The sequence below is a fragment of the Arachis duranensis genome, chromosome 4 (assembly GCF_000817695.3).
Source record: "Arachis duranensis cultivar V14167 chromosome 4, aradu.V14167.gnm2.J7QH, whole genome shotgun sequence".
NCBI classification, from domain to species: Eukaryota; Viridiplantae; Streptophyta; class Magnoliopsida; order Fabales; family Fabaceae; genus Arachis; species Arachis duranensis.
The window spans coordinates 1,687,101-1,711,423 of NC_029775.3; the positions used below are offsets into that span (position 1 = coordinate 1,687,101).

Genomic DNA, 24,323 nt, shown 5'->3' on the forward strand with positions numbered 1-24,323 from the left:
AACGCGTAAAATATGTATTGAATATTGATATACGCAAATTTATACATTTTGAATAATGTAGATTTAATTGTATTAAACACATATTTTGAATACTTAATGAGAACACAATAAAAGCTGATACATTAGAAATATGGCACAAAACAAAAAATAGATACTTAGTACTCAAAATATGTGCGTGAAGAAAATAAGGTCATAATATCTAAAATATACACAAACAGCTGTATATAAGAAATGCAATCGAGATCTTCACTTATTTTGTTAAATTTTTTACACTTTTTAATTTTATTATGGAGATTAGAATGGGGTAGAATCTTGATATGGAGAGCAAGCATGCTTTACCTGCCTGTGGTATCAGAGTAATCGGACGGTGCGAGTTGTTATTGACTAATCGGACGGTCCGAGTTCCTTGTGACAAAACGAACGGTCTGAGTTCTTCCTCTCCAGCCACGTATCACATGCGTGTTGCTCCCCACAAACGGTGTCCCTTTAACCCAAATACACCCCCTTCATTGCATGCATATCCATCTTGCGAGTCACTTTTTCCTTCATTCCCACTTAGCATCCATTCCTTCTTCTTCCTCCTTGAACGTTGTCTGCTTCGTCTACTTCACTCAAAAAAATTAAAATGTCAAAGAAACAAAAATCTAGAAATGTTGATCGTCCTAAACTTCACATTGTAAAATATCTCAGCCATTCTGATTATGTAAGTTTATTTGTTAATTTTTTTATATTTCAGAATTATAATTATTATTTTTAGAAATTTAATTATAATTATTGTTGTTAGAAGTTGAACTGAAGAAGATATATGTGGCTTAATTATTATTTTTGTTGATAGAAATTTAGAAATATATGTTTAAATAAAGTGTAAATGTAGTTGATTCTTGTTTAGAATTTTTTATAATATAATAGATTAGTAATAAAAAATACTTTTTTAGAATTGTTTGCAATAATATTAGAAGTTATAATTAAGTAGTTAGCTGTTATAATTAAGTTTAGAAATTTAGGAATATATGTATAAATAATAGTCAGAAATATCTGTGTTTCAATGTAGTTAATTCATGTTTAGATTTTTTTGTAATATAATAGATTAGTGATAAAAAAATACTTGTTTAGAATTTTTTGTAATAATATAAGAAATTATAATTAAGTAGTTAACTGTTATAATTAATTTTAGAAATGTAAGAATATATGTTTAAATAATAGCTAGAAATATGTGTTTTTGAATGTAATTAATTCTTGTTTAGAATTTTTTCCAATATAATAGATTAGTGTTAAAAATGATTTGTTTAGAATTTTTTGTAATAATTTTAGAAATTATAATTAATTGGTTAACTATTATAATTAATTTTAGAAATTATAATGTTATAAAGTATAGTAATTTTTTGTAACAATAGATAAACTAAATTGGTGTATAATTTTTTGGAATAATGTTGATAATTTCGATTAATAATTAGGATCTGTAAAATATAATGTATTTACGTTTTCGGTAGTAATTATTTGTTTATTGTTAGCCCTTTAATTGACAGAAATATGTTATTGTAGTTAAGGTTTTAATATTATTATAGCGGAACATTATTAGTTAGATAGAAATTGAAAGTATCTATTAGTTAGAATTATTTGAGTAGGTTAGAAATAAGCTCTAAGAATATTAATTAAATTTTGAAGTTAAAATATTATTACGTAGTAAATTAGATTCAGTAAAATTATTTGTTTTAATTATATTTTTTAAAATTATCAATGATAGTTGTGGAATTTCAATTAATATTTGTTATGCTTTTGTAGAGTTTACGGATGTTGACATGTGATTATCCTGTCCCTCCGAATCGGTACAATAAGAGGATGGAGGAGCATTTACGATTTACTGGTTTTTACCATGTGGCTCAGATTGGAGTAGTCAAATGTCAGAAAGCACTGGTAAATGCTCTAGACGAAAGGTGGCACCCAAACACTCATATCTTTTACTTTCCGGTTGGTAAATGTGACGTGACACTAGAAGACGTGGCTATGATTCTCGGTCTTCCGACGGACGGTCTTCCAGTCACAGGGATGACTCTGAATAGTTTTAAAACCTTAGAGGCGGAGTGTCTGCACCAATTTGAGGTTGCACCAAAAAAGTCAGACCGTAGAGGAAGCTGCATAAAACTGACGTTGCTACGGGATTTAAAAGAACGGTTACAGTTGACTGATGAAAATAGTATACATGTGTACGTGAAGTGCCACATTATGTTGTTGATCGGTACGATCTTGTTTGGAGACAAGTCCGGGGCATCTGTGCACTGGAAGTTCCTGCCTCTGCTTCGTGATTTTGCTAGTATTGGACAATACAGTTGGGGATCAGCATGCATAGAACACCTGTACAGGGCGTTATGCAGGGCATCACGTTTTGACTGTAAAAAAATTGATGGTCCGCTAACACTTCTACTTGGTTGGGCTTGGATTCGCCTACCATATCTAGCACCGGCTCCTAGGGAATCCCGCAGTTTTTCGCTTGCAAACAGGTAACATTATCTTACATTTACCCCGTATCTTTATATTTAGAATCCAATCGTGTTAATGAAATAAGTCATATTAAGTGGTGTAACTGGGAGCGTGGAGACCGAGTCTATAGATATCTTAAGCTTGCTCACCTTAGGAAAGCCTTGGATGATCTTCAGGAAGGCCAGGTGTGTTTTCATTAAAGTAGTATTTGTTTCAGGTTTAGTGATATTGTTATTTGGATTGTAATCATTTGTTTGCTTTATTTTTCCCAGTTTGTGTGGGTTTCATCTGCTGTTGATTGCGTTGATACGAACATAATTCCTGCAGACATCTACATGCACTTGGTTGTGTGGAGTGCAACGGTGCCATTGGTGTCTTTTGAATGTATTGAATGGCATGCAACCGATAGGTTTAGACGACAGTTTGATTTCGTTCAGGGAGTTCCTCATCAGGAACGGAATCTAGACAAGGCACACGGAGAAGTCTTGACTGGTCCTAAGAATCTTAACTGGGACACAGCCACGACTCATTTATTTTGGGTGATGCAGTGGACAAACAGGTATAATCACGTTCTTACTGAGCTTCCCATGGCTCCACAGCATCCCTTAGATATTTACAGGTACTGGTACCATTCAAAATATGGCTATCACTTGAACTTGTCGGATCTTGTTGTTCAAGAGGATGTTGAGGGTAATTAGGTTATGGATGATGACAATCAAGAGCATGAGCTACAGTCACCGCCACCTCCACCTTCACCTCCACAAGAACAACCTCAATCCTCAAGCCAATATGTACCTCAAACACAGTTTACCCCCATCGTTCCTAATACATCAGCAGTATTGGAGTACGCCACAGTTTGAATCAGGAGACGGAGCTTCTTTTAGCCAGTTGCTTGGGTTCATGGCTTCAGATGCCAGCCAAGCACAATATGTCCATCAGCCTGATTTCATGGTGGGTAGGTATTCCTTCGACGTGAGGCATCTATGTCGCACTTTCTCGAGTGCTTCTGGAGGGTTGGTATCTGGTGATTCTAGTAGGAGTGACGGTGGTCGAGGAATTCTTAATAGTCAAAACTCTCACCGTATTTCGATGACTCTGATTGAAGAAAATGCTAAGACACTTGAGCATGAGACTGATGAGTATCTAATGGATGAACCCGATGACGAGGACGAGGAGGAGGATGAAGATGAGGACATGGACGAGGATGAAGAATCCCATAGTGATGCAGGTCCTATTATTACTTTACTTGTTTGGTCAATTGATGTTATTATATTCATGTATCGTATCTTGGTTAGGATTGATTATATTGCTTTATTTGTTTGGTCAATTGATGTTATTATATTCATATATGGTATCTTAGTTAGGATTGACTATATTACTTTACTAAGTTGGTCAATTGATGTTATTATATTCATGTATGGTATCTTGGTTAGGATTGATTATATTATATACTTGCATGGTCTGATTAATTAGGATTGTCTGATTAATTAAAGTGTATACAGGCGAGGCATGTACTCCAGATGAGACAGGCAAAGGCTACAATCTCAGGGTTGATCTGCCACGTCATAGCACTAGTCGATACACTCCGTCTGTGTTCAATAAGGCTGCAAAGAAATGCAAGAATCTTGTGAAAGGTGTAAAGTGGGCAAGGAGAAAATAGTTGTGGTGTAGTTAGTTTTCTCTATGTATCAATTAACTTTCCTAAGTATTAGTTCACTATTCTATGTATGAGTTAACTTTTCTAAGTTTCCTAAGTATTAGTTCACTATTCTATGTATGAGTTAACTTTTCTAAGTACCAATTAACTATTCTATGCTTGAGTTAACTTTCCTAAGTTTCATTTAACTATTATATGTATCATTACTATGCATGTGATGAAATACTTGGACAAGTTATAATGTTTCGAATATTGTAAAATGTATGGACATAATTTAAAGTCGAATATTTCATAGAGTAGATTGATATAAGTTACAATGTTTCATATATCATAAAATATAATTCTACTAAGCATTATTGTCGGCACTTGCACCACGTGCCTGACGGCATCTACTACGACTGTGTCCCTCAGCCCCACATTGCCTACATCGCCTAGGACAGTGTAACATTCGCGTGTCCATCTTGTTCAAGAAGAGCATCATCTTGGGGCAACCTTTGGTAACGCGACTCAGGTACGGATTCGGTACGAATCGAAGACCATTGTAAGCAGGCCAGGTAGTAGGATTTTCGAGTGGCCTAAACCTAGCTCGATAAATCCGTCTAACATGGTCCATCTTATAAACGTCATGCACATACACTTGTCAATCTAGTCGTTGATTTGCACAACATGCAAACACATGTCGACAAGGAATTCGGTCCACCTAGAAGTCACCACAATCACATCATTGACGACGGAGGTCGACGGCATACTCCAGTCCACTTGGCATCTCACGCACTTCAAAGACCTCATTCTACCTGTCGAAGTAATTAACCTGGATGTTTCCTGCTGCAAGTTGATTTGCATGCAATTTTGAGGTCACAAGCTCAGAAAAAACATGGTCAGCATTAATCCGAGCCTCCGCCTTGGCTCTTTTCTGGGTGAACAACTCATTAAGTCTGTAGAATATTACTTTCACAAGTGCAGTGATGGGGAGATTGCGTACACCCTTCAAGATTGAGTTGATGCATTCCACCAGATTTGTTGTCATGTGACTCCATCGGTAACTACCGTCGAATGCCAACGCATACTGTTCGCGGAGAATACGGTTTAACCAGTTAGTGTAGGCCTCGCCCCGTTCTCGTAAATGCTGGTAACGCACTTCATACTCGTGCACCGTTCTCGAATATCCTGCACAATATCAAATAACAAACAGAGAAAAAGAAGGATGACAAACACTAGGTTGGTTGCAACTTTGTTAATAACGAACTTTGAATTACTTAATGTTACCTATATTGACGACAAGCTTTTGCAGGTACGGTGCCTTGAATTTTCTCAGGAAGTTCGACTCTATATTCCTGATGCAAAATATGTGAAAAGCTCTAGGAGGTGACCAAGCTCCGTTACTGCGTTCCACAGCTGCATTTATGGATTCGTGTTGGTCCGATATCAGTCCCATACCATCCCGAGTCACAACATGTTGTAGCAGGTTGCTAAAAAAAATGCTACGCATCAGAAGTCTCTCCCTCCACAATAGCAAATGCAATTTGGACGATATTGTTGTTACCATCCTGTGAAACGGCCACTAACAGGCAACACTTATACTTTCTGTACAAGTGAGTCCCATCCACCTGGACAACTGGCTTACAATGTCTGAATGCTCTAATGCAGGGGTAATAGCTCCAGAAGACTCGATGCAATACCCGGATATCACTTACCAAGTTATCGCCTTGATATGCAGGCATAGTCTCAAAATGGATGACAGCTGATGGCTCCTTATGACACATGACCTCGAACCATATGGACAACGCTTCGTACGATACTTCCCAACCTCCAAATATTTTTTCTACTGACTTTTGCCTAGCCAACCAACCTTTCCAATAACTGTTGGTGTAGTTGAACTTCAATTGCACTTCTACAATAATTGATTTTACCTTTTACGAGGCGTCAGCTTCAACAAACGGCTTTATGGCTTCTGCAATTGTATTTGAATCCAGCTTCGAATGATCCTGAGAAATGGTGGCTCTGGTACACGTGTGACTGACGTTATACCTCCTTATAACCCAACAGTACTTTCTGCTGATCATGCTAACTCTGATAAGCCAATAACACCATGACCCGTACTGTGTACACTTGGCATAAAATGTCAACGGCTCCGACTCATACACCCGGTAGTCTACACTTCTTCGGAGGGTATACTCTTTCATTGCCATAATAACAGCTTCCCTAGAACTGAATTCCATCCCCACGACGAATTTACCATCTGCGACAATAGGAATTTCTGCCATGACGGCAGCCATACCACAAGTATTTAATACACGATTATTTAATAACCGAAATTAAAAGTAAATCAGTATTCACTACATCAATAACGATATAAATAAACTTTACATTAGGTTATTATCTCAATCTTAATAAATTAAAAACATAAACATATAAATAAATACTGATTAATAAATACAAATTAACTAAATAATAACTAAAAAGAAATACTAATCAACTAAATAAATTAATAAATACTAAAATAAATACTAATTAATAAATACTAATTAACTAAATAACTAAATAAATACTGATTCCTAAATACTAATTAACTAAAAATATTATTATCTTAAACTTGACTGAATAAACACTTTTACAAATGTTAATGGAGTATATTTTTACAAATCACTTAACTATTTGGTCCATCGATCAATATCAACTATTACAAAATTCTAATCCTTCTTATAAATATAGGCAATTACGTACCTGCACTCATATATTCCAGAAACTCTGGAGCATGCATGAATTCCAAATCCAAAACTCGCATGAAATATGGTTTCTCAAATGGCACTTCGTTTGCGAGTGCATTTGCCACGTCTGTCACATTCGAAGCCACAGTGTCGTCACCTTGATCTTTATCTCCGTTTGGACCAACAATGTTGTAATTGCTTTCGAACTCTTTCTCACTGTCACTATTGTAATCTTCCCGTATAATATTTCGGTCGGCCTCAGATTGTTCGAATTTAATGTACAACTCGATGAACAAGATTTGAGCACGACTTTCAATATACATTGAAAACATCTCTTGCATACTCGCTTCATCCGTTATATATATATTTGGTTTGAAATTGAACGAATCCACCAAATACTGGTATGGAATATCTGAATAAAATACATGATATTTTTTTTGACATCTCTGAATCTATTTTCTCACAAATCAGACCTTTGAGCTCTTCAAATGAGATTGTGAAGGGAATAACAACATCTAACAGATCTTCACAAATAAATTTTACTCCTTCAGATGTTTGCAACAAAATCTTACTAAAATAATATACTTTCAAAATGACTCTATCATCCATTTCTCTCACTCACTTAAACAGAAACAGAAACTTCACTATTAATTTTTTTCTTCATACCCAAAAGAGAGATACAGCACCATAAGAAAGAAGAAAAGCAAGTCGAAGAAGATGAAGAAGATTGGATCCGATAAGCTGTTTACACGTTACACACCTTTATATATACATGTATATACATATAAATCGGACCCAGCGACTTGTTTAAGCTCATTCAAAATTAATATATAATAATCAAATCGGACAGTCCGATTTGATTTTTCGAAAAAAAAACTACTACATATACAACTCGAATGGTCCGATTAGCTTTCATCAAAATTCAAATCTTCCCTCCATGAAAAATGAACCCTCCGATTTGTTTACAAAATTTTTCCCCCAGAAAAATTGGATGGTCCAATTTCTTCACACCAAAACTGAGCAAAAGCTGTCCCACAAATTTGTCTAACACCTCTAAAATCCAAAACTAAGCACAACACATTCACAGCTTCCATAACAAAAAAAATTCATAACGCATAAAATATGTATTGATATACATAATTTTATACATTTTGAATAGTGTAGATTTAATTACATTAAACACATATTTCGAGTACTTAATGAGGACATAATAAAAGCTGAACATAGCTCAAATTCATTCGAAATATGGCACAAAACAAAAAATGGATACTTAATACCCAAAATATGTGCGGAAGAAAATAAGGTCATAATACCTAAAATATACACAAACGGCGGTATATAATGAATACAGTCGAGATATTCACTTATGTTGTTAAATTTTTTACTTTAGAAATTTTTTTGCACTTTTAGTTCTAATACTCAAAATATAGATGTTTTTCTGACAATATATGCCTGACAGAGACAATAACTGACTAAATATGACATTATTAGATTTTAAAATTGGTTTTTTGTCTCTTTTATTTTGAGTTATTAACTAGTTTAATATTTAAATTTTATTTAGTTAATATGTTAGGATACTTTTAATTAATTAGTTAAAAAAATATATAATAAAAAATTTACCCTCCTAAACATATATCAATATATGAAAATAATGACAATTCATATTATTTTGATTTACATAATTTTATTCAACACTAGCAGAATAATTTATTTAAGCGATTGAAATCATTGAGCCAAACTAAAACAGTGGGGACTCAGGGAGGTTGGGGTTGGACCCGAACAAACGGCAAAGACGAGGATGAGGCTAAAGGACTTAGGAACGAGGACAAGGATAAACAGGGGTCAAAGACAGACAGAGATCAGAGGTGAGGATGAGCAACTTACCGTCGACGACGCTGAAGAAGCAAGCAGAGATGTCATTCGACGAAGACAAGAGGCGAGGCCAATGGCGATTTTTGGGCGACAACTCAGCGACGTTCGTGAGATGTAGTAGTAGCTAGAAACGAAAGAGAAGGAGGCAGGCAAGAAGAGTGACGTTCTTGATGGTGAAAGAGTGAGCACTGAGAGGGAGATGCCATGGAGAAGAGGACTGCAACGAAGAAGACGCTGGTAGTGCAACATTCTCTGGCTAACGGAGAGTAGTTTGGATGTGGAGAAGTTGAGGGTTGCGGTTTATGGTGACTGGCTAGTCATTTCTTATGTATGTATGAGTGACAATGAATGGGTTTAGGGCGACAAAACAATTTTTATTTTTAATAAACCGACCATCCCTTAAAAAAAATTGGTCAATTCAACCAATTTATCGGTTAATTATCAATTTAATCGATATTTTTTGTGAGACGATTTTGTATATCCGACAGAAAAAACCAATTCGATTTGATTTGATTTTTAAAACTATGACTGTTTACACATTCATTTTATTGTATCTTTTACCTATCCTTATTTTGCCCTAAACACACTATTACAGTTGCATTACGAGGGCAAATATCATAATAATGGTAGGTTTGATAGCATTTTTATTTTTTAAAAATAATTTAATAAAATTAATTTTGAAAATGGTAGTATTTAACATTAATAAATCAAAATAAAAATTACTTTTAATAAACATAAATAATAACAATAATATTTAATAAGGTATTTTAATTTTCATAAGCACAATAAATTAACTTTAAAAAATACTTTTTTGATGATACAAGTACGTTATTTTTTTGTTTAAACACTATAGTCCTAAAATTAGATCAAATTCGTCAATCAAACAAATCAACCAAAAATTAAACCAATGTTTAATCCAATGAATTGCTGCGAATGAACCACAAAATTGTCCAAAAATCGGTGAATCAGATAGAATTTGAACCTAAAAGGTTCTGACCAAAACGATGTTGATAAAAAATGAAAAAGCATCAAATGAAGGAGAAAGAAGGCGCACATATACAAAACAACATTTAACGACAACGAAAGAAGGAAGAACGCAGGTAGAAATAGATTTAAACTAGCAGCCAGGACAAAGGAGGAATGGTGACGAACATAGAAGTGGATTGTGGTGCGAGCAGAAGCAAACCCATACAACAGAGAGTTAAAGGCAAAGATATGAGCAAATCAACAGAATCGGATAATGAGCCAAAGAAGGAGAAATCTAGAATGTTGGAGCACATTGTTTTATCAAAAATTATACGAGTTTAATTTTGATGATACAGTTGTACAATCATATCTAGTCGGTCAATATAAAAAATATTTATTTTTACTGATGTGATATTATGTAATTAGATATACATATAAAATTATTTTATACTATCTGATCTTGCCTGGGAAATAGATCGGCTTCAATTCCTCAAAATCGGCCGAGCTATGTGCTGCAAGGTTGAACGTCCGTCTCTTGGAATCCGAGCTTCTTGTGTTCGTTGATTGTGTGAGAGCATGAACAATACAAGGAGGGCGGAATGTACCTGCAAAGGCACTCCGAAACTTAAGTCAGTGTATATTCTAGCTTTATTTTTTGGGAAAAATTTAGGAATCTAGAGATGTTCTACTTCCCTTTTATATGACGAGTTCCTCATCTGTTACATTCTCGGCCATAATGTTCGAGTAATTGATATCGTAACCGACCTTATTTTACCGTTTGGAACGTCGGTTACGATAGAAATATTAATGTCGTCGAGCTATGGCTCATAAGTTCCGAATAGTAACGAAAAATGACGAGCTATATCATATGTTGGTAATGGCTATAGGGCCGAGTTATAACGTGCAATAATGCCGACCATATTACAAGACAATGATGACCATATCACAGCCCCCAAGCTTAGCCTGAGGAAAATTTTAATGAAGCAGGTTGAGCTTTTGGATGAGTTATAACTCGGCTTACATGGGTTAGTGGATGAGCCCCCAGGTCAACATACTTCATTAAAAAAAAGGGTATTTTGTTTTATATTTTTATTTTGTACGTGGAAAGTCGTGTCCGTTAGTTTCTGATAAGAGAGAATGGGTAATGGCTTTATTTAATTTTGCTGTTTGATGTGGCTTTTGGTGTTATCATTAGGAACGTTTGGGGCATTAATAGCTTTGATCTTTGGAGTTTTTGTCGACTATTTTTGGCGATTGGTTATCTGCCTGCTTTTTAAAGAATGAGTAAGAGAGGTATGATTCTACTTCTTCATTTCTGATCTGTTTCTTCATCCTTCTCCCTCTTCCTTCTTCTTTCTTTGGTTTGTATTCTGTTTGGTGGGCTGATGGGTCTCGAGAAAGAGAAAAAGGATAAGGTGGATTGGTCCTATGATTGGGTAGGGGAGGATGTGAAATCGCGGGTGTCACTGTTCTCTGATGAAGCGGTGGTGAAAGAGGTTGATGTAACTAAAATAGTGAGGGAGGGTTCTAGAATTAAGGTAGAGTTGTTGCCATGCAGTGTTGATGATAGAGTTTTCCACCGGGAATGGGGGTTTGGATTTTTCTACATGCATAGTTGTGTGCTTGAAGAATTGCGAGTGAGGCTACCCTTTACAGAGTTTGAGTGTCAGATTTTGAAGCAGTTAAACTGCGCTCCGTCACAGCTTCATCCCAATGGGTGGGCTTTCCTTCGGTCCTTTGAGGTTCTGATGGAATTCCTTGAGGAGGTGCCATCCGTTGATCTGTTCTTTTCCTTATTTCAAGCTAAAGGGGTGTGGAAGGGGGGTTGGGTAAACTTTAACAGTACTCTGGGTTTTGGGATTTTCAAGCTATATAAATCCTCATTTAAGGCCTTTAAGGAAATGTATTTTAAAGTCATAGGTTTGGAGAAGGACTTTTCGTTTTTCATTGATGAAAATCTCGCTGAGAAATTTCTACTGTTTTGGTGCTCGGAGCCCCAAAATATACTCGGCCCAGAGGTGATATCCCCGAGGAATGAATGTTTGATAGAATTTTTGGTGGAAAACATTGATCGCAAAAATCTAATATCGATGTATGAGTTGCTGAAGTGGGAGGAGGATAAAGATGCTGTTGTAGAGTATTTGGGTGAGTGTTAGGGCTTATGCCGATGTCTATCTTATTCTGTTAAAAATGTATAACATGATTTTTTTGGCAGGTGGCAAATATCCCGGTGTCTCGGCTGCATCTTTAAGGTCGCGTTTTAAGAACAAAAATTTGGAGAAAGAAGTGTCTTCCTCCAATGCTGAAAAAGGAGCTGGAACTGGAGAGGTAACTCAACCTCCGTGTGGTCGGACTAAGGTAATTGTGAAAAAGAGGAAGTCGGATGTTGTCGAGCACTCTGAGAATTTGGACGAAAAGGAACATGTAGTGCCTTTAGAAGAAATACAAGCTTTCATGGGTAACCATAAAAAACTTCATGAGATATCCGAGCATAGTGAGTGCTTCTCTGTGTGGGGAAAGGAGTATCCATATATGGTTGTGGTTGACGAGTATTGCCAGTCCTCCGCTGATGTTTCTCTTGCCAAGGAAGTTGGTGATATGGCTATCGGGCAGTATATGCAGGTAATTGCCGAATTTGTTTGTGTTTTTCATTTGTGTTCTGTTTTGGAGTAAGGTTTATTATTAATTTTTTTTTTGATTTTGTGTTAGGTTGTCGGACTGCGCCTTGCCAGTCTTGGGCGGAGCCAAGAGTTGAAGTACAAGAAGGTTCCAGTAGAGAATGGTGAGATTTCTTTGTTAAAGGAAGAGCTGAGCAAGACGAAAGCTGCTGCTGCCGAGCTTCAGAGTCGTTTAACTGAGACCGAGAAGTTATTAAAAGAGACAAAAGAAAATTATGTCAGAGATGTCGAAGATTTGAAGAAGAAGGAGAATGATCTGGCAAGCATGCAATCTCGTCTTATTGAGGTTACTGCTCAATTTAAGGATATGGAGAAGAAAAAGGCGGATGAGATTTTGGATTCTTTTGTTGAAGGTTTTGAAAGGGCAAGGTTGCAGGTAAAGTTTTTGGTACCGGATGCCGATCTCTCTGGTATGGACCCCGGGAAGATAGTGCGAGATGGTCAGCTAATCGAGGATGATGGTGACACAGAGGATGAAGCGGATAATGCTTAATGTGTTGTTTTAGAAACTTTTTGAATTTGTTTTGGTATATGTAATAGTTAGTGGTGGTGTAGAACCTTTGAATTGACTTGTTTGTTTGAACTTAAATGTGGTGCTTTTTATTTTAAAAAAGATGTGTTTGATTGTTCGGAAAGTGTTCCGAGTTTATTGCTGAAGGTTGTGGTAAGCTTAGAGAAGGGGGTTGAATCTATGCCTTCCTTTTAAGCTGCTGTTATTACCCTTTTAAAACAGATTTACAATTTTGATTCTGTTTGAACTCAGCAGCAGAAATTTATGAGACAATTTATTTTTGTCTCATGATTATCAGAAAACAGAACACAGCAGAGAAAAGAAAAGCTAACACCAGCAAGTATCCTGGTTTGGTTGCCTTTGTGTTATGCAACCTACATCCAGTCTCCTCCACAATTATGGAAGAATTTCACTTATAGTTAACAGAATTACATACACCAATTTCACACTCAAGTTCTATCCTAACTTGACATTGGCTATGCTAACTCCTAATTATTCACTCTTAGTGCTAACCCAACTAGGAAAGGGATACCAAACAGTTACAAGATACAAGACATTTAGCCAACCTAAAGAAATCAGAAAAATAACTCTAGGCTTTTCTCTCAAGTGTATCACTCAGCCTTTTTCCACTCATGGCTTTTACTTGAGCTTTCTCACAATGCCTTTTCTCACAAGAAATTACAAAAAGATAAACTTGGAAAAGTACATTACAATCAGTAAAACATGAAGGAGATTGACTTCATCAGCAGCCTCTTAGCTATGTGCGAAACCAGATTCGCAAACCTCAGATGCAGGTCTTCAGTATTGGCCGAAAGCTTCTTTGAAAGAAAACATTATCCAAGTAGAGAAACTTGTTAACAGAACACTGTTCTCACTCTCTGGTTTTCTCTCCTTGCCTTCTGAATGAGCAAGAAGTCTTCTTTTATTCTCCTTGCATGTTGCTGGGTTCTTCTTCCAAGGTCAACACCTTGAGCCTTAAGCTTCACCAACCCACAGAATCAATTTTTCTCGTTAAACCTTAGAGTAGAAACTTTGCTTCTGACTTCTTCATCTTGACTGAAAGCCACAAAGCAGTAACCATAGAAATCTTCTCATGGTCAACTTGATCTTAGCCATTGAAAAGTTACTTGGTCCCCAAGTATCACTTGTGACCATAGATGTGAAGCAGAATAGGGCAGAGAACAATTTTCCCTTGAATGCCATTTTTGGATAGAGCAGAGAGTTGGGAGAAGAGAAGAAGATCTGATGCATACAAGATGAGATGGATTACCTTTAACCTAAGCTTGATTTGGTTTGGATTTTCTGTTTTAGCTTCTGTGCTTCAAGCTTAAACTTTCTCTCTCTCTTGCTTCTTTGGTTACTAGCTTAGGGAGGAAGCTTTTTCTCTTTCTCTTTCTTACTTTTCTGAAGTCTTGATGTGACTTGATTAGAGAGGAGAGGAACGTTGCTTCTGGTAAGGCAAGATGGTGGGAAATTGAAAATCAATTTCGGGCTTGGATCGGGTTCTTCTCTACTTCAGCCCGTTGGTGCCTTGCTTTGCTTCTTTGATGAATTTTGTTTGAGATGAATGACTTGGGCTTGTCTTTATTTTTCACTTACCATTCAGCCCATTAGCATATATCTTTTGTTTGATATTGGGCTCCTGCAAGAACTTGTTTTTGGCCTGCATCACTTATCAACAATAATAAAAACTAATTGGGTGATTAGTCCACTAATCAAATGTTTGTCATCATCAATTTTATTAATTAATTTCTTAACTCAATAATTGCCTTTGCGGTTGATGTTATTGGCAGTTTGTAGCTTAGACGAGTATTTACGTTTGTCTGAGCTGTATGGATAGAGTTATATTTGATTGATAATATCATTCGCACAGCTATGTGATAGAGAATAAGATAATATTCGTCTCCTATATATTCGGAATCTTTTTGAACCTTTAAATACAAAGGTGCAGGTAGGCTAGCCTCGTTAAAACCTCTCCAAGCAAAACCCTTTGGGATAAAATCTTGGTAGTAGGAAAAAGAGTACAAGCCTGTCCCTGCTTTTTAACTATAAAATTTCTTTAGGGAAGACACATTCCATGTATTAGGCAAGAGTTTACCATCTATTGATTCTAGTTTGTATGCTCCTTGGCCGAGTACTTCTAATACTTGGTATGGACCGTCCCAATTAACTGCGAGCTTTCCATGTGTTGGTGGTTTTTGAGCAGTTTCTTTTTTCCGAAGTATTAAGTCTCCTTTTGAAAATGATCTATGCTTGACCGTTTTTGTTGCATTGGCGAGCTAGTGCGTGTTGTGCCGCTCTTTGACGTAATGTAGCGAGGTTTCTTATTTCTTCTATGGTATCGAGTTCGGCTATCCGAGCTTCTTCCTGATTGCCGAGTTGTGTTCTGAATGAGCTTTGGGAGATTTCCAGTGGTATCATAGCCTCCGAGCCATATACGAGTCTGAATGGTGTTTCTTTTGTTGATGTTTGTGGGGTGGTGTTGTACCCCCAAAGGACTTCAGGTATTAGCTCGGCCCAGAGCCCTTTGGCGTCATCTAGCTTCTTCTTTAGTGCATGTAGCCTGTAGGATGACTTTATTTGCGGCCTCAGCTAGTCCATTCGTTTGAGGATGTTCAACAGAAGCGAAATGCTGCTTTATTTTGAGATTCTGCAAAAAAGATTGAAATTTCTGATCGGCGAACTGGCGACCATTGTCAGTTATGATATGTTGAGGTATGCCGAAATGGCAAATAATGTTTTTCCAAACGAATGAAATCATTTGCTGAGATGTTATTTTTGCCAAAGGTTGGGCTTCCACCCATTTGGAGAAATAATCAATGCCGACAATGAGAAATTTTACCTGGCCCGGTGCCGTAGGAAACGGACCGAGTATATCTAAACCCCATTGGTTAAATGGCCAACTTATGTCTGAGTGATGCAATTGCTCTGCCGGTATGTGTATCAATGGTGCGTGTTTTTGGCAATTGTTGCAGGATCGGATTTTTTGTTGGCTGTCCTGTTTCAAAGTAGGCCAGAAGAATCCGGCTCGGAGGACTTTTGATGCTAAGCTTCGAGCACCTGTATGTGTGCCATAGATTCCTTCATGTGCCTCGGCTAATGCTATGTCAGCTTCCGACTTGTTAAGGCATTTGAGTAGAGGGCGAGTATAACCTCGTCGATACAGTGTTCTGTTGAATATCGTGAAGAAAGATGTTTGTCGTCGAAACTTTTTATTGTTCTCAACCCCTTCTGGTATAGCACCTGTTTGCAGATAGTGTATAAAGTCGTCCCTCCAATCCTTTCCCTGTGTAACACTTAACACGTTTGTCAAAGTAACAGTGGGTGATGTTATGGTAAACTGTTGTAGTGTAGATAACTCGGACTGTGTACTGTCGAGCTTTGATAAGATGTCTGCTCTTTGATTTTGTTCGCGTGGTATATGTTGTACTTCAAATTTGGCAAATTTTGTTGATAATTTCTTTACTAATAGCAGATATTTAGAGAGGAGAGGATCTTTTACCTTAAAAAGGTCATTTACCTGCTGTACCACTAATAGTGAATCACAATATACCTTGATTGCCGAGATTTGGAGATCTAGACATAGTCGGAGTCCGGCGATCAGTGCTTCGTATTCAGATTGGTTGTTGCTGGCTTTGAAGGCTAGGTGTATTGAATGTTCCAATATGAATCCGTCCTCAGCTTCCAGACGGATTCCTGCTCCACAACCCCCATTATTTGAAGATCCATCTACATATAGAGTCCATTGTTTTGTATGGTCCTCGTCTGATGGTATTGTAAGCTCGGCGATGAAATCTGCCAGGAATTGAGACTTGATCGGTCCTCTGGATTGGTATTTGATATCGAACTCAGACAATTCAACTGCCCATTTTAAAAATCGTCCTGCAATTTCTGGTTTGTGTAATACTTGTCTTAGTGGGTGATCGGTTCTGACGTGTATAACGTGGCTCTGGAAGTAAGGTCGGAGACGCCAGGCCGAAAATACCAGTGCTAGTGCGAGCTTCTCTATCCTTGGATAATTGAGCTGGGCGTGTTGTAGAGTCTTACTGACAAAATATATCGGATGCTGAACTTTGTTTCTTTCTGTAACAAGAGCCGAACTTATCGCCCAATCAGTAGCTGACAGATATAGAAATAAATCTTCCCCTTGTAGGGGCTTTTGCAAAATCGGCGGTTGTGAGAGAGTTGTTTTTAATTTTGAAAAGGCTTTCTCACAATCGTCGTTCCAATCAAATCTGTTTTTCTTCTTTATTGTTTGGAAAAAAGGAATAGAAGTTAATGCTAGGCAAGGAACAAATCCGGAAAGTGCGGCAAGTCTTCCTGTGAGGCGTTGAACTTCTTTGACTGTTTGAGGGCTGGTCATGTCCAGTACTGCTCGGCATTTGTCTAGATTTGCCTCTATTCCCCTGCATGTTAGTAAAAACCCTAAAAACTTACCCCCTTGAACGGCGAATGCACATTTCTCTGGGTTGAGGCGCATGTTGTACTAGCGAATCTGGCCCAATATTTCTGTAAGGTCGCTAACGTGACTATGTCCGATTTGTGTTTTGGCGACCATATCATCGACGTAGACTTCGATATTTCTGCCGATCTGTTTGGCGAAGACTTTGTCCATAAGGCGTTGGTAAGTTGCACATGCGTTCTTTAATCCAAATGGCATAACTTTATAACAATAGTTACCGAAATCAGTGATAAAAGCCGTTTTATTTTGATCGGAGGGGTGCATGAGTATTTGATTATACCCTGAATATGCATCCATAAAACTTAAAGTAGCATAACTTGATGCGTTGTCTACTAAAGAGTCTATGGATGGTAGAGGGTAAGAATCCTTTGGGCATGCTTTGTTTAAATCAGTGAAGTCGACGCACATGCGCCACTTACCGTTTTGTTTTCTTACCATTACCACATTGGCTAACCAGGTAGTAAATTTGATTTCTTTGATAAATTCTGCGTTGATGAGCTTTTGGGTTTCTTCTAGTGACGCTCTCTTTTTCTCCTCTCCGAGTTTTCTTTTCTTCTGTTGTACTGGTCGGACTACCGAGTTTATTGCTAGTTTATGACTGATAATTTGTGGGTCGATGTCGGGCATGTCTGAAGGTGTCCACGCAAAAAGGTCGGCTTGTTTTCGCAGGAAGGTCGTTATGGCCTGTAACTCGGATGTGTTGATTGATGTACCTACGTAAGTAAATTTGTTAGGGTCATTATTAAAATACACTTTTTGTAGGTCGTCGGAAGGTTTTGGGCGCTCGAGAAAATCAGCACTTAGGTCAAGATCGGCCAGTGCGTGGTCGTTTTGCTTGAGGTCGACATTGTTGATTTGTTGCCTTGAGCGGTTTTGGAATTTCATGCTGATGTTGTAACATTGCCGTGCCTCTTTATGATTTCCGTGGATTGTTACAACCTGATTGTCCTGCAATGGAAACTTGATACACAGATGAACTGTAGAAACAATGGCGCCGAACTTGTTCAAAAAAGGTCGGCCAAGGATAAGCTTATATGGACTAAAACAATCAACTACTAAGTATTGAATATCATTAGTTTTTGAAATAGGATGCTCACCTAGTGTGGTTTGTAACCACACTGACCCGAGTATTGGAACTCGTTCTCCTGAGAACCCGACCAAGTCTCCTCCTGTAGATTGTAGCATGTTGTCGCTGAGCTTCATTTTTTAAAATGTGGAATAGAACAGAACATCGGCATTGCTCCCGGGATCCAAGAGTACTTTTTTTACCAGCAGATCTCCTAGCTGAAGGGTGACTACGACAGGGTCGTCCAAAATTTGTATACTGGAGTTGAAGTTGGCGTGTGTGAAAATAACTTCTGGTTGTTGATTAGTTATTGCTGCGTCTTGCTGTGGTCCGTTTACCAAGCATATTGCCCGGAACGATCTTTTCCTTGCCGAATTCGAGTATCCTCCACTAGCGTATCCTCCTGAAATGCAATTGATTATACCTCGTGGTCTTTCATATTGGCTTGAAGATGCCTTCTCTTTTCCTCGATTTTGTTGTTCAGAGAGCTCGGTTGTTGTGGAGCTAGGGCCGCGCTTTTGGATGTGACCACCAATGTATTTGTTGAGGTGTCCTTGCCTTGCTAGTCGTTCTAAAAGGTCTTTGGCGACCACGCAGTCATCGGTATTGTGGCCGTGTTTCTGGTGGAAAGCGCAGTACTTTGACTTGTCCACGTTCTTTGCATCTTGGTAGGTACCGACTTTTCTTGGTGGCTTGATCAGTTTTGAATTCAAGATCTCTTTGATTATGTCTTCTCTCTTAGTGTTAAACTGCGTATAAGAATCAAATTGAGGTGTTAGTTTAAAACTTTTCTTAATGCTTGAGCTCTTATCGTCTTCGCGGAAATGTGACTTGTCAGACTTCCAAGCTTGTCTGAGCTCCTCGATATCAATTTGTCCCTTTGCCTTCTCGCGAAATTCTGCTAGAGTCTTCGGCTTGGCTACTGCGATTGTCTCCTGGAACTTTCCGGGTCGAAGGCCGCTTTTAATTGCGTGTAGATGGACCTCGGGGTGAAGGTCTGGTATACTGATTGCGACCTTGGTGAAGCGGGTCATGTAGTCCTTCAAGCTTTTGTTTGGTCCCTGCTTGATAGTATTCAAATAATTGGAATCGTGCAAGTAAATTGCGGATCCGGCGAAATGCTCTTCAAATAACTTCGCCAACTGCTGAAAACGCGAAATGGAACCTGTAGGCAAAGCACACAACCAATCAAGTGCAGGGCCGTCTAAATAATTCGGAAAACAACGACATAAAACTGTATCTGATGCACCATTGACGATCATTATTGATCGGAACTTCTTGAGAAACTTCCTCGGGTCTCCGAGTCCATCATAAGGTGTTAGGGTCAGTGGCAGAGTGAACCTTTTCGGCAATTCGAAAATTCATCACTTCTTCTGTGAAGGGACCTACAAGGTCGTCAGCTTCTTCCTTTCCATCTTCGAGCTGGGGCTCTTCGGCTCGAGCAATCTCCGAGACATGAGAGGGTTGGGACTGATGTTCCTTGTCTTCTGCCTGCTGGCGATGAGTATCGTTGTGCTCGATCCGAGCATGATTTAGTTCAGCGATTTGGGCGGCCATTATTTGGTTCTCGTTGGCCATTCGTTGATTGGTTTGTTGTAGCTCGGCTACCATTTGCATGAGTTCGGACAGTGAAGGAGACGGTACATCAGCCATGATGCAGATGGAGGTGATGGGACCAAAAGAAAAAAATGGTTTTCTCGGCCCCACGGTGGGCACCAATTGATCTTGCCTGGGAAATAGATCGGCTTCAATTCCTCGAAATCGGCCGAGCTATGTGCTGCAAGGTTGAACGTCCGTCTCTTGAAATCCGAGCTTCTTGTGTTCGTTGTTTGTGTGAGAGCATGAACAATATAAGGACGGCGGAATGTACCTGCAAAGACACTCCGAAACTTAAGTCAGTGTATATTCTGGCTTTCTTTTTTGGAAAAAAACTTAGGAATTTAGAGATATTCTACTTCCCTTTTATATGACGAGTTCCTCATCTGTTACATTCTCGGCTATGATGTTCGAGTAATTGATATCGTAACCGATCTTATTTTATCGTTTGGAACGTCGGTTACGATAAAAATATTAATGTCGCCGAGTTATGACTCATAAGTTCCGAATAGTAACGGAAAATGACGAGCTATATCATATGTTGGTAACGACTATAGGGCCGAATTATAACGTACAATAATGACAACCATATTACAAGATAATGATGACCATATTACTATTTTTAAATAAAAAATTAAGAATTAAGATATAATTATACTAACAAATATATTTATGTGTGGTTATCTTTATCGTTCTATGACATATAAAATATAATATCATGAATCTTATACATATATAAATTTTATATTTGATATTTGATATTTCATTTTGTATGTGACTCATGTTATAATTGCAAAGGATTAGAAGACTTAGATTGGTACTGCACTTTCAATTTTCGTTTTTTTTTAATTTATACATTAAAATATATTTATACTATTTGAATATTGTACTATATTTTTAATATGTTGGCAAAACTAAACCTAGGTATAGCTGGACAGGATTAAACGAATTCAAAATAGATAACTTTCAATTATAACAAACTTTTTTTTCTGAATTCGTACTTAATCGGCCACAAATGCCAAATGCCAAATAGATAATCATATTCTCAAATATCAAAAGCATAATTTTTAGTGCAGAAAAATATAATTTTTGAGAATAGGCAACGACCGAATAGAAATTACTCCAGAAAATTTAATCGAAATTCAAAAAACATAACCATAACTTAAAGACATCATTTTTTTATTTTTGACTATATTTTTTAAATGTACCTGAATAAGTAGTTCAAAAAACATAACCATAACTTAAAGACATCATTTTTTTTTATTTTTGACTATATTTTTTAAATGTACCTGAATAAGTATTCTTATAGTGATATTTCAACTAACAAACTGATAGATATTTTAACTATAGCAACTGTAAATCAGAATCTGAGCCGACTATAAGGGATTAGGGATAGAAGATTATTAACAAAACATACGATATTGTATTTGTTCTTAACATTTCACTTACTTGAACGCCAGAATCTTTTTTGCAGTTACCACCCAGGATCCAACTTCACGAGGCTACTTTCTTACTGAACAAAAGGCTTCAAGAATTTGGAGAACCATACAGAACCGGCCTATTGCACGGAAAAATAATCTTGCCAAAACAAATATATTTTTAATTTTATATATTATTTTATTACAATTCGATTATTCCGGTTGAACCATAATTCAACATTTAAACCACTAAACCAACAGAGTTTGGCTTTCATGATAAACACCTCACCTAAAAATTTTACCAAACCTAATATTGCAGCTAAGCATGATCAGTGGGAGTGGGAGGAGGAGCTAGTGGAATAAGGACCAAAATGGAGGAGCTCCTTGGAACGCAGCCATGGCTTTACCACCACCACCGAATTGAACATCTTTGGAACGCCATTCTCCCTCTTCGTGGTGGCCGAAATCTTCAAGTAGTACTTCATCCCTGACACCACTTGTTGCTTTGCCTCCACCACCTCCCCAAACTGCAGCTTCTCTTCACCATCATCATCTTCCTCACCGCCATTAAAGTAAATCTGCCATAGCCTCAAACCCTCGTTGTATTTCTCCACCGCGAACTTCCCTAGCTCCTGCACCTCCTTGTTCGCTTTCACGTCGGCAATCTCCGTAGCCCGGCCGACCATCGTCCGGCAAGACGCTGTAGAAAGGAGGCAGAGGGAAGTGAAGAGGATTGTAAGAGTCACCGCCGCCATACTGTGAAAGAACGCAAAATCAAGAAAGCAAAACGCAGAGGCTTTTGCCGTTTTGGTTGTTTATGAAGAGTTTTAGTAGGTCAGTGAGAGAGTGTGTTGTGATTTGTGAATAAAAAGGGGAAGAGTATGGCGGAATATATAGTGTGGTTTGAGTTTGGAGGGAGGTGGGTTTGGTTTGGACACGTAAGAAGTGGGAAGAAGCAATAATTGAAAGATGAGATTAGGTGGAAATGGAAGAGAAGGGAAAACGGACGTTGTGCCGCGTATGTTGTGGGAAACAAAAACTATGGTCTCGGTCATCACTGGGAGGGAGTCAGGGAGGCACGAACTTCTTTGGAGTTTTGCATGTGATTATGTGATGAAGGGGAAAATGTTTCTGAATACTGAAATATATTATTCATACTCATATTTATATGCTAATGTTTTTTGGAGTTTTTCAATATTGAACAACTTTGCTACCTAAGCAACTAGGGTTGCAATTAGTATATAGAGTTCAAAAGAAGTTCAATAAAAAATACTAAAAGATAATCAAAATTTATTATTTTTTGTTATTATTTAGTTATTAATTTAATTTTTTAGTTTAATTTTTTAATTTAATAATTTAATAATATATTTTATCTTATATTTTTAAATATTGATATTTAATTAATAATAAAAAATAATAAATTATATAGTCATTTAATATTTTCCTTAAAGAAAACATAAATCCACACAATTTTATTTTTAATTTTTTTTAAGAGAATATAAGTTCAAATTATTAAGAAAAATATTCAAAATCAAATAAAAAAATTCAAAATCTGAAAAAAAATATCTAAAATCAAATAAAAACAAATATCTAAAGTTATTATAAAAATATCTAAAATCTAATAAAAAAAACTCGAAACGTTACAAATTAAAAAAATCCAAAATTTAATAAAAAAGAAATATTCATAATTATTTAAAAAAATCTAAAATCTAATAAAATGAGACATCTAAAATATTGAAAAAACACTTTTAAAAATTAAAAAGAGAAATATTTATTTAAAATTATTTTAAAAAAATCATTCAAAACCTAAAAAAAAATATATAAAAACATTCAAAACATATAAAAAAATACATTTAAAATTAAAAAAAACATAAAAAACAAATAAAAAAATCATCCAAAACTTAAAAAAAATATGTGTATCAGAACAAGAGTACTTTGAAAACGATGGCATAATTTCACGGCAAGAGGACTTCTAAATAATATTTTTAAAAGAAAGTTAATATATATTTAAATATTTATAATCACTTATATCTCTTCGTATTAATGAGACATTATATAAAATTTTAAAATGAATAATTTTACATATTTTAAATATATTAAATCTTTACAAAAAATATATTTTTTCTGTGAATTATTTTGTTATAACTCTTGAGTCGTGAGCTAGTTTTGATGGTATTGAGTGGAGTTATCTTCTTGGATTCTGATGGAGAGATGGGCAGAGAGAGAGAGACAGAAAATGCTGCGTGTTGCCACTTTGGAGATGGTGATGGTAATCCTGCTACTCTTGTCAATGTCATATAACTCGTACCACGACCCATATGATCCATAATCCATGCCCAATATAAATATTTTTACTGTCCCAAACTGATTTAATGGTTGATATTTTGTAGTTTAGCTATTTCTTTAGTATTATCAGTGGATAAAAAAAGATAATTTATTTTTTTATTATTTTTATTTATTTTTTATAATTTTATTTTTTATTATTATATTTTTTAAAATATTTGAATTAAAAAAATAAAATATATTTTTGTTCCGAAGTTTTATTTGAAATCGGTGAATTGGACCGTAATAAAAGACTCAAATTTAAATGGAAGATGGTCTCCGACTTATCATACATCAAGAAATCGGATCGTATGTAAAATAGATGGGGTGATACCTACAAAATATTCTAATATTAAAATTAACAAAGAGGTTGAGCAGATTTAAGTGTATTAAAACTTAGATGTACCTAAATGTGTTAGAATATTTATAAAAGGTAAACCGATCATCACAGCTAAAAAAGACATTTACAGAAACAGATATTCATTGAATAAGTATGTCTGCTCACGCCAAACTCGATTTCTTTAGAAAATATCAGACAAATGGTAAAAGCCAATTTATTAAATTGGACCTTTTAATTTGATTCGCACTT

General features: G+C 36.5%; 4 protein-coding genes across 4 annotated transcripts; 1 reads left to right on the plus strand and 3 right to left on the minus strand.

The window, feature by feature from the left end:
• Positions 1-1,791: 1,791 nt before the first annotated feature.
• LOC107482335 (serine/threonine-protein phosphatase 7 long form homolog) lies at positions 1,792-3,176 on the plus strand. The gene is made up of 3 exons (XM_052260156.1): positions 1,792-2,498; positions 2,564-2,663; positions 2,751-3,176. The coding sequence occupies exons 1-3, from the start codon at positions 1,792-1,794 to the stop codon at positions 3,174-3,176; spliced, it is 1,233 nt and encodes a 410-aa protein (XP_052116116.1).
• Positions 3,177-15,403: 12,227 nt separating this feature from the next.
• LOC107482334 (uncharacterized) lies at positions 15,404-17,233 on the minus strand. The gene has a single exon (XM_016102783.2). It carries the CDS (start codon positions 17,231-17,233, stop codon positions 15,404-15,406), a length of 1,830 nt encoding a protein of 609 aa, XP_015958269.2.
• Positions 17,234-18,538: 1,305 nt separating this feature from the next.
• Positions 18,539-19,660, minus strand: LOC127746554 (uncharacterized). Its single transcript, XM_052260158.1, has one exon. The coding sequence runs from the start codon at positions 19,658-19,660 to the stop codon at positions 18,539-18,541; it is 1,122 nt and encodes a 373-aa protein (XP_052116118.1).
• A 1,908-nt stretch (positions 19,661-21,568) lies between these two features.
• LOC107482365 (cysteine proteinase inhibitor 4) lies at positions 21,569-22,289 on the minus strand. The gene has a single exon (XM_016102813.3). The coding sequence runs from the start codon at positions 22,165-22,167 to the stop codon at positions 21,742-21,744; it is 426 nt and encodes a 141-aa protein (XP_015958299.1). The 5' UTR covers positions 22,168-22,289; the 3' UTR covers positions 21,569-21,741.
• Positions 22,290-24,323: the final 2,034 nt, after the last annotated feature.

What these genes read in the sequence shown, in the direction of transcription:
- LOC107482335 (XM_052260156.1), top strand. Translation starts at nt 1,792, where the DNA reads ATGTTGACATGTGATTATCCTGTCCCTCCGAATCGGTACAATAAGAGG. An exon ending in AGTTTTTCGCTTGCAAACAG is followed by an intron (nt 2,499 to 2,563) that starts GTAACATTATCT and finishes TAATGAAATAAG; the next exon opens with TCATATTAAGTGGTGTAACT. An exon ending in ATGATCTTCAGGAAGGCCAG is followed by an intron (nt 2,664 to 2,750) that starts GTGTGTTTTCAT and finishes TATTTTTCCCAG; the next exon opens with TTTGTGTGGGTTTCATCTGC.
- LOC107482334 (XM_016102783.2), bottom strand. Translation starts at nt 17,233, where the DNA reads ATGACCAGCCCTCAAACAGTCAAAGAAGTTCAACGCCTCACAGGAAGA.
- LOC127746554 (XM_052260158.1), bottom strand. Translation starts at nt 19,660, where the DNA reads ATGATCGTCAATGGTGCATCAGATACAGTTTTATGTCGTTGTTTTCCG.
- LOC107482365 (XM_016102813.3), bottom strand. Translation starts at nt 22,167, where the DNA reads ATGGCGGCGGTGACTCTTACAATCCTCTTCACTTCCCTCTGCCTCCTT.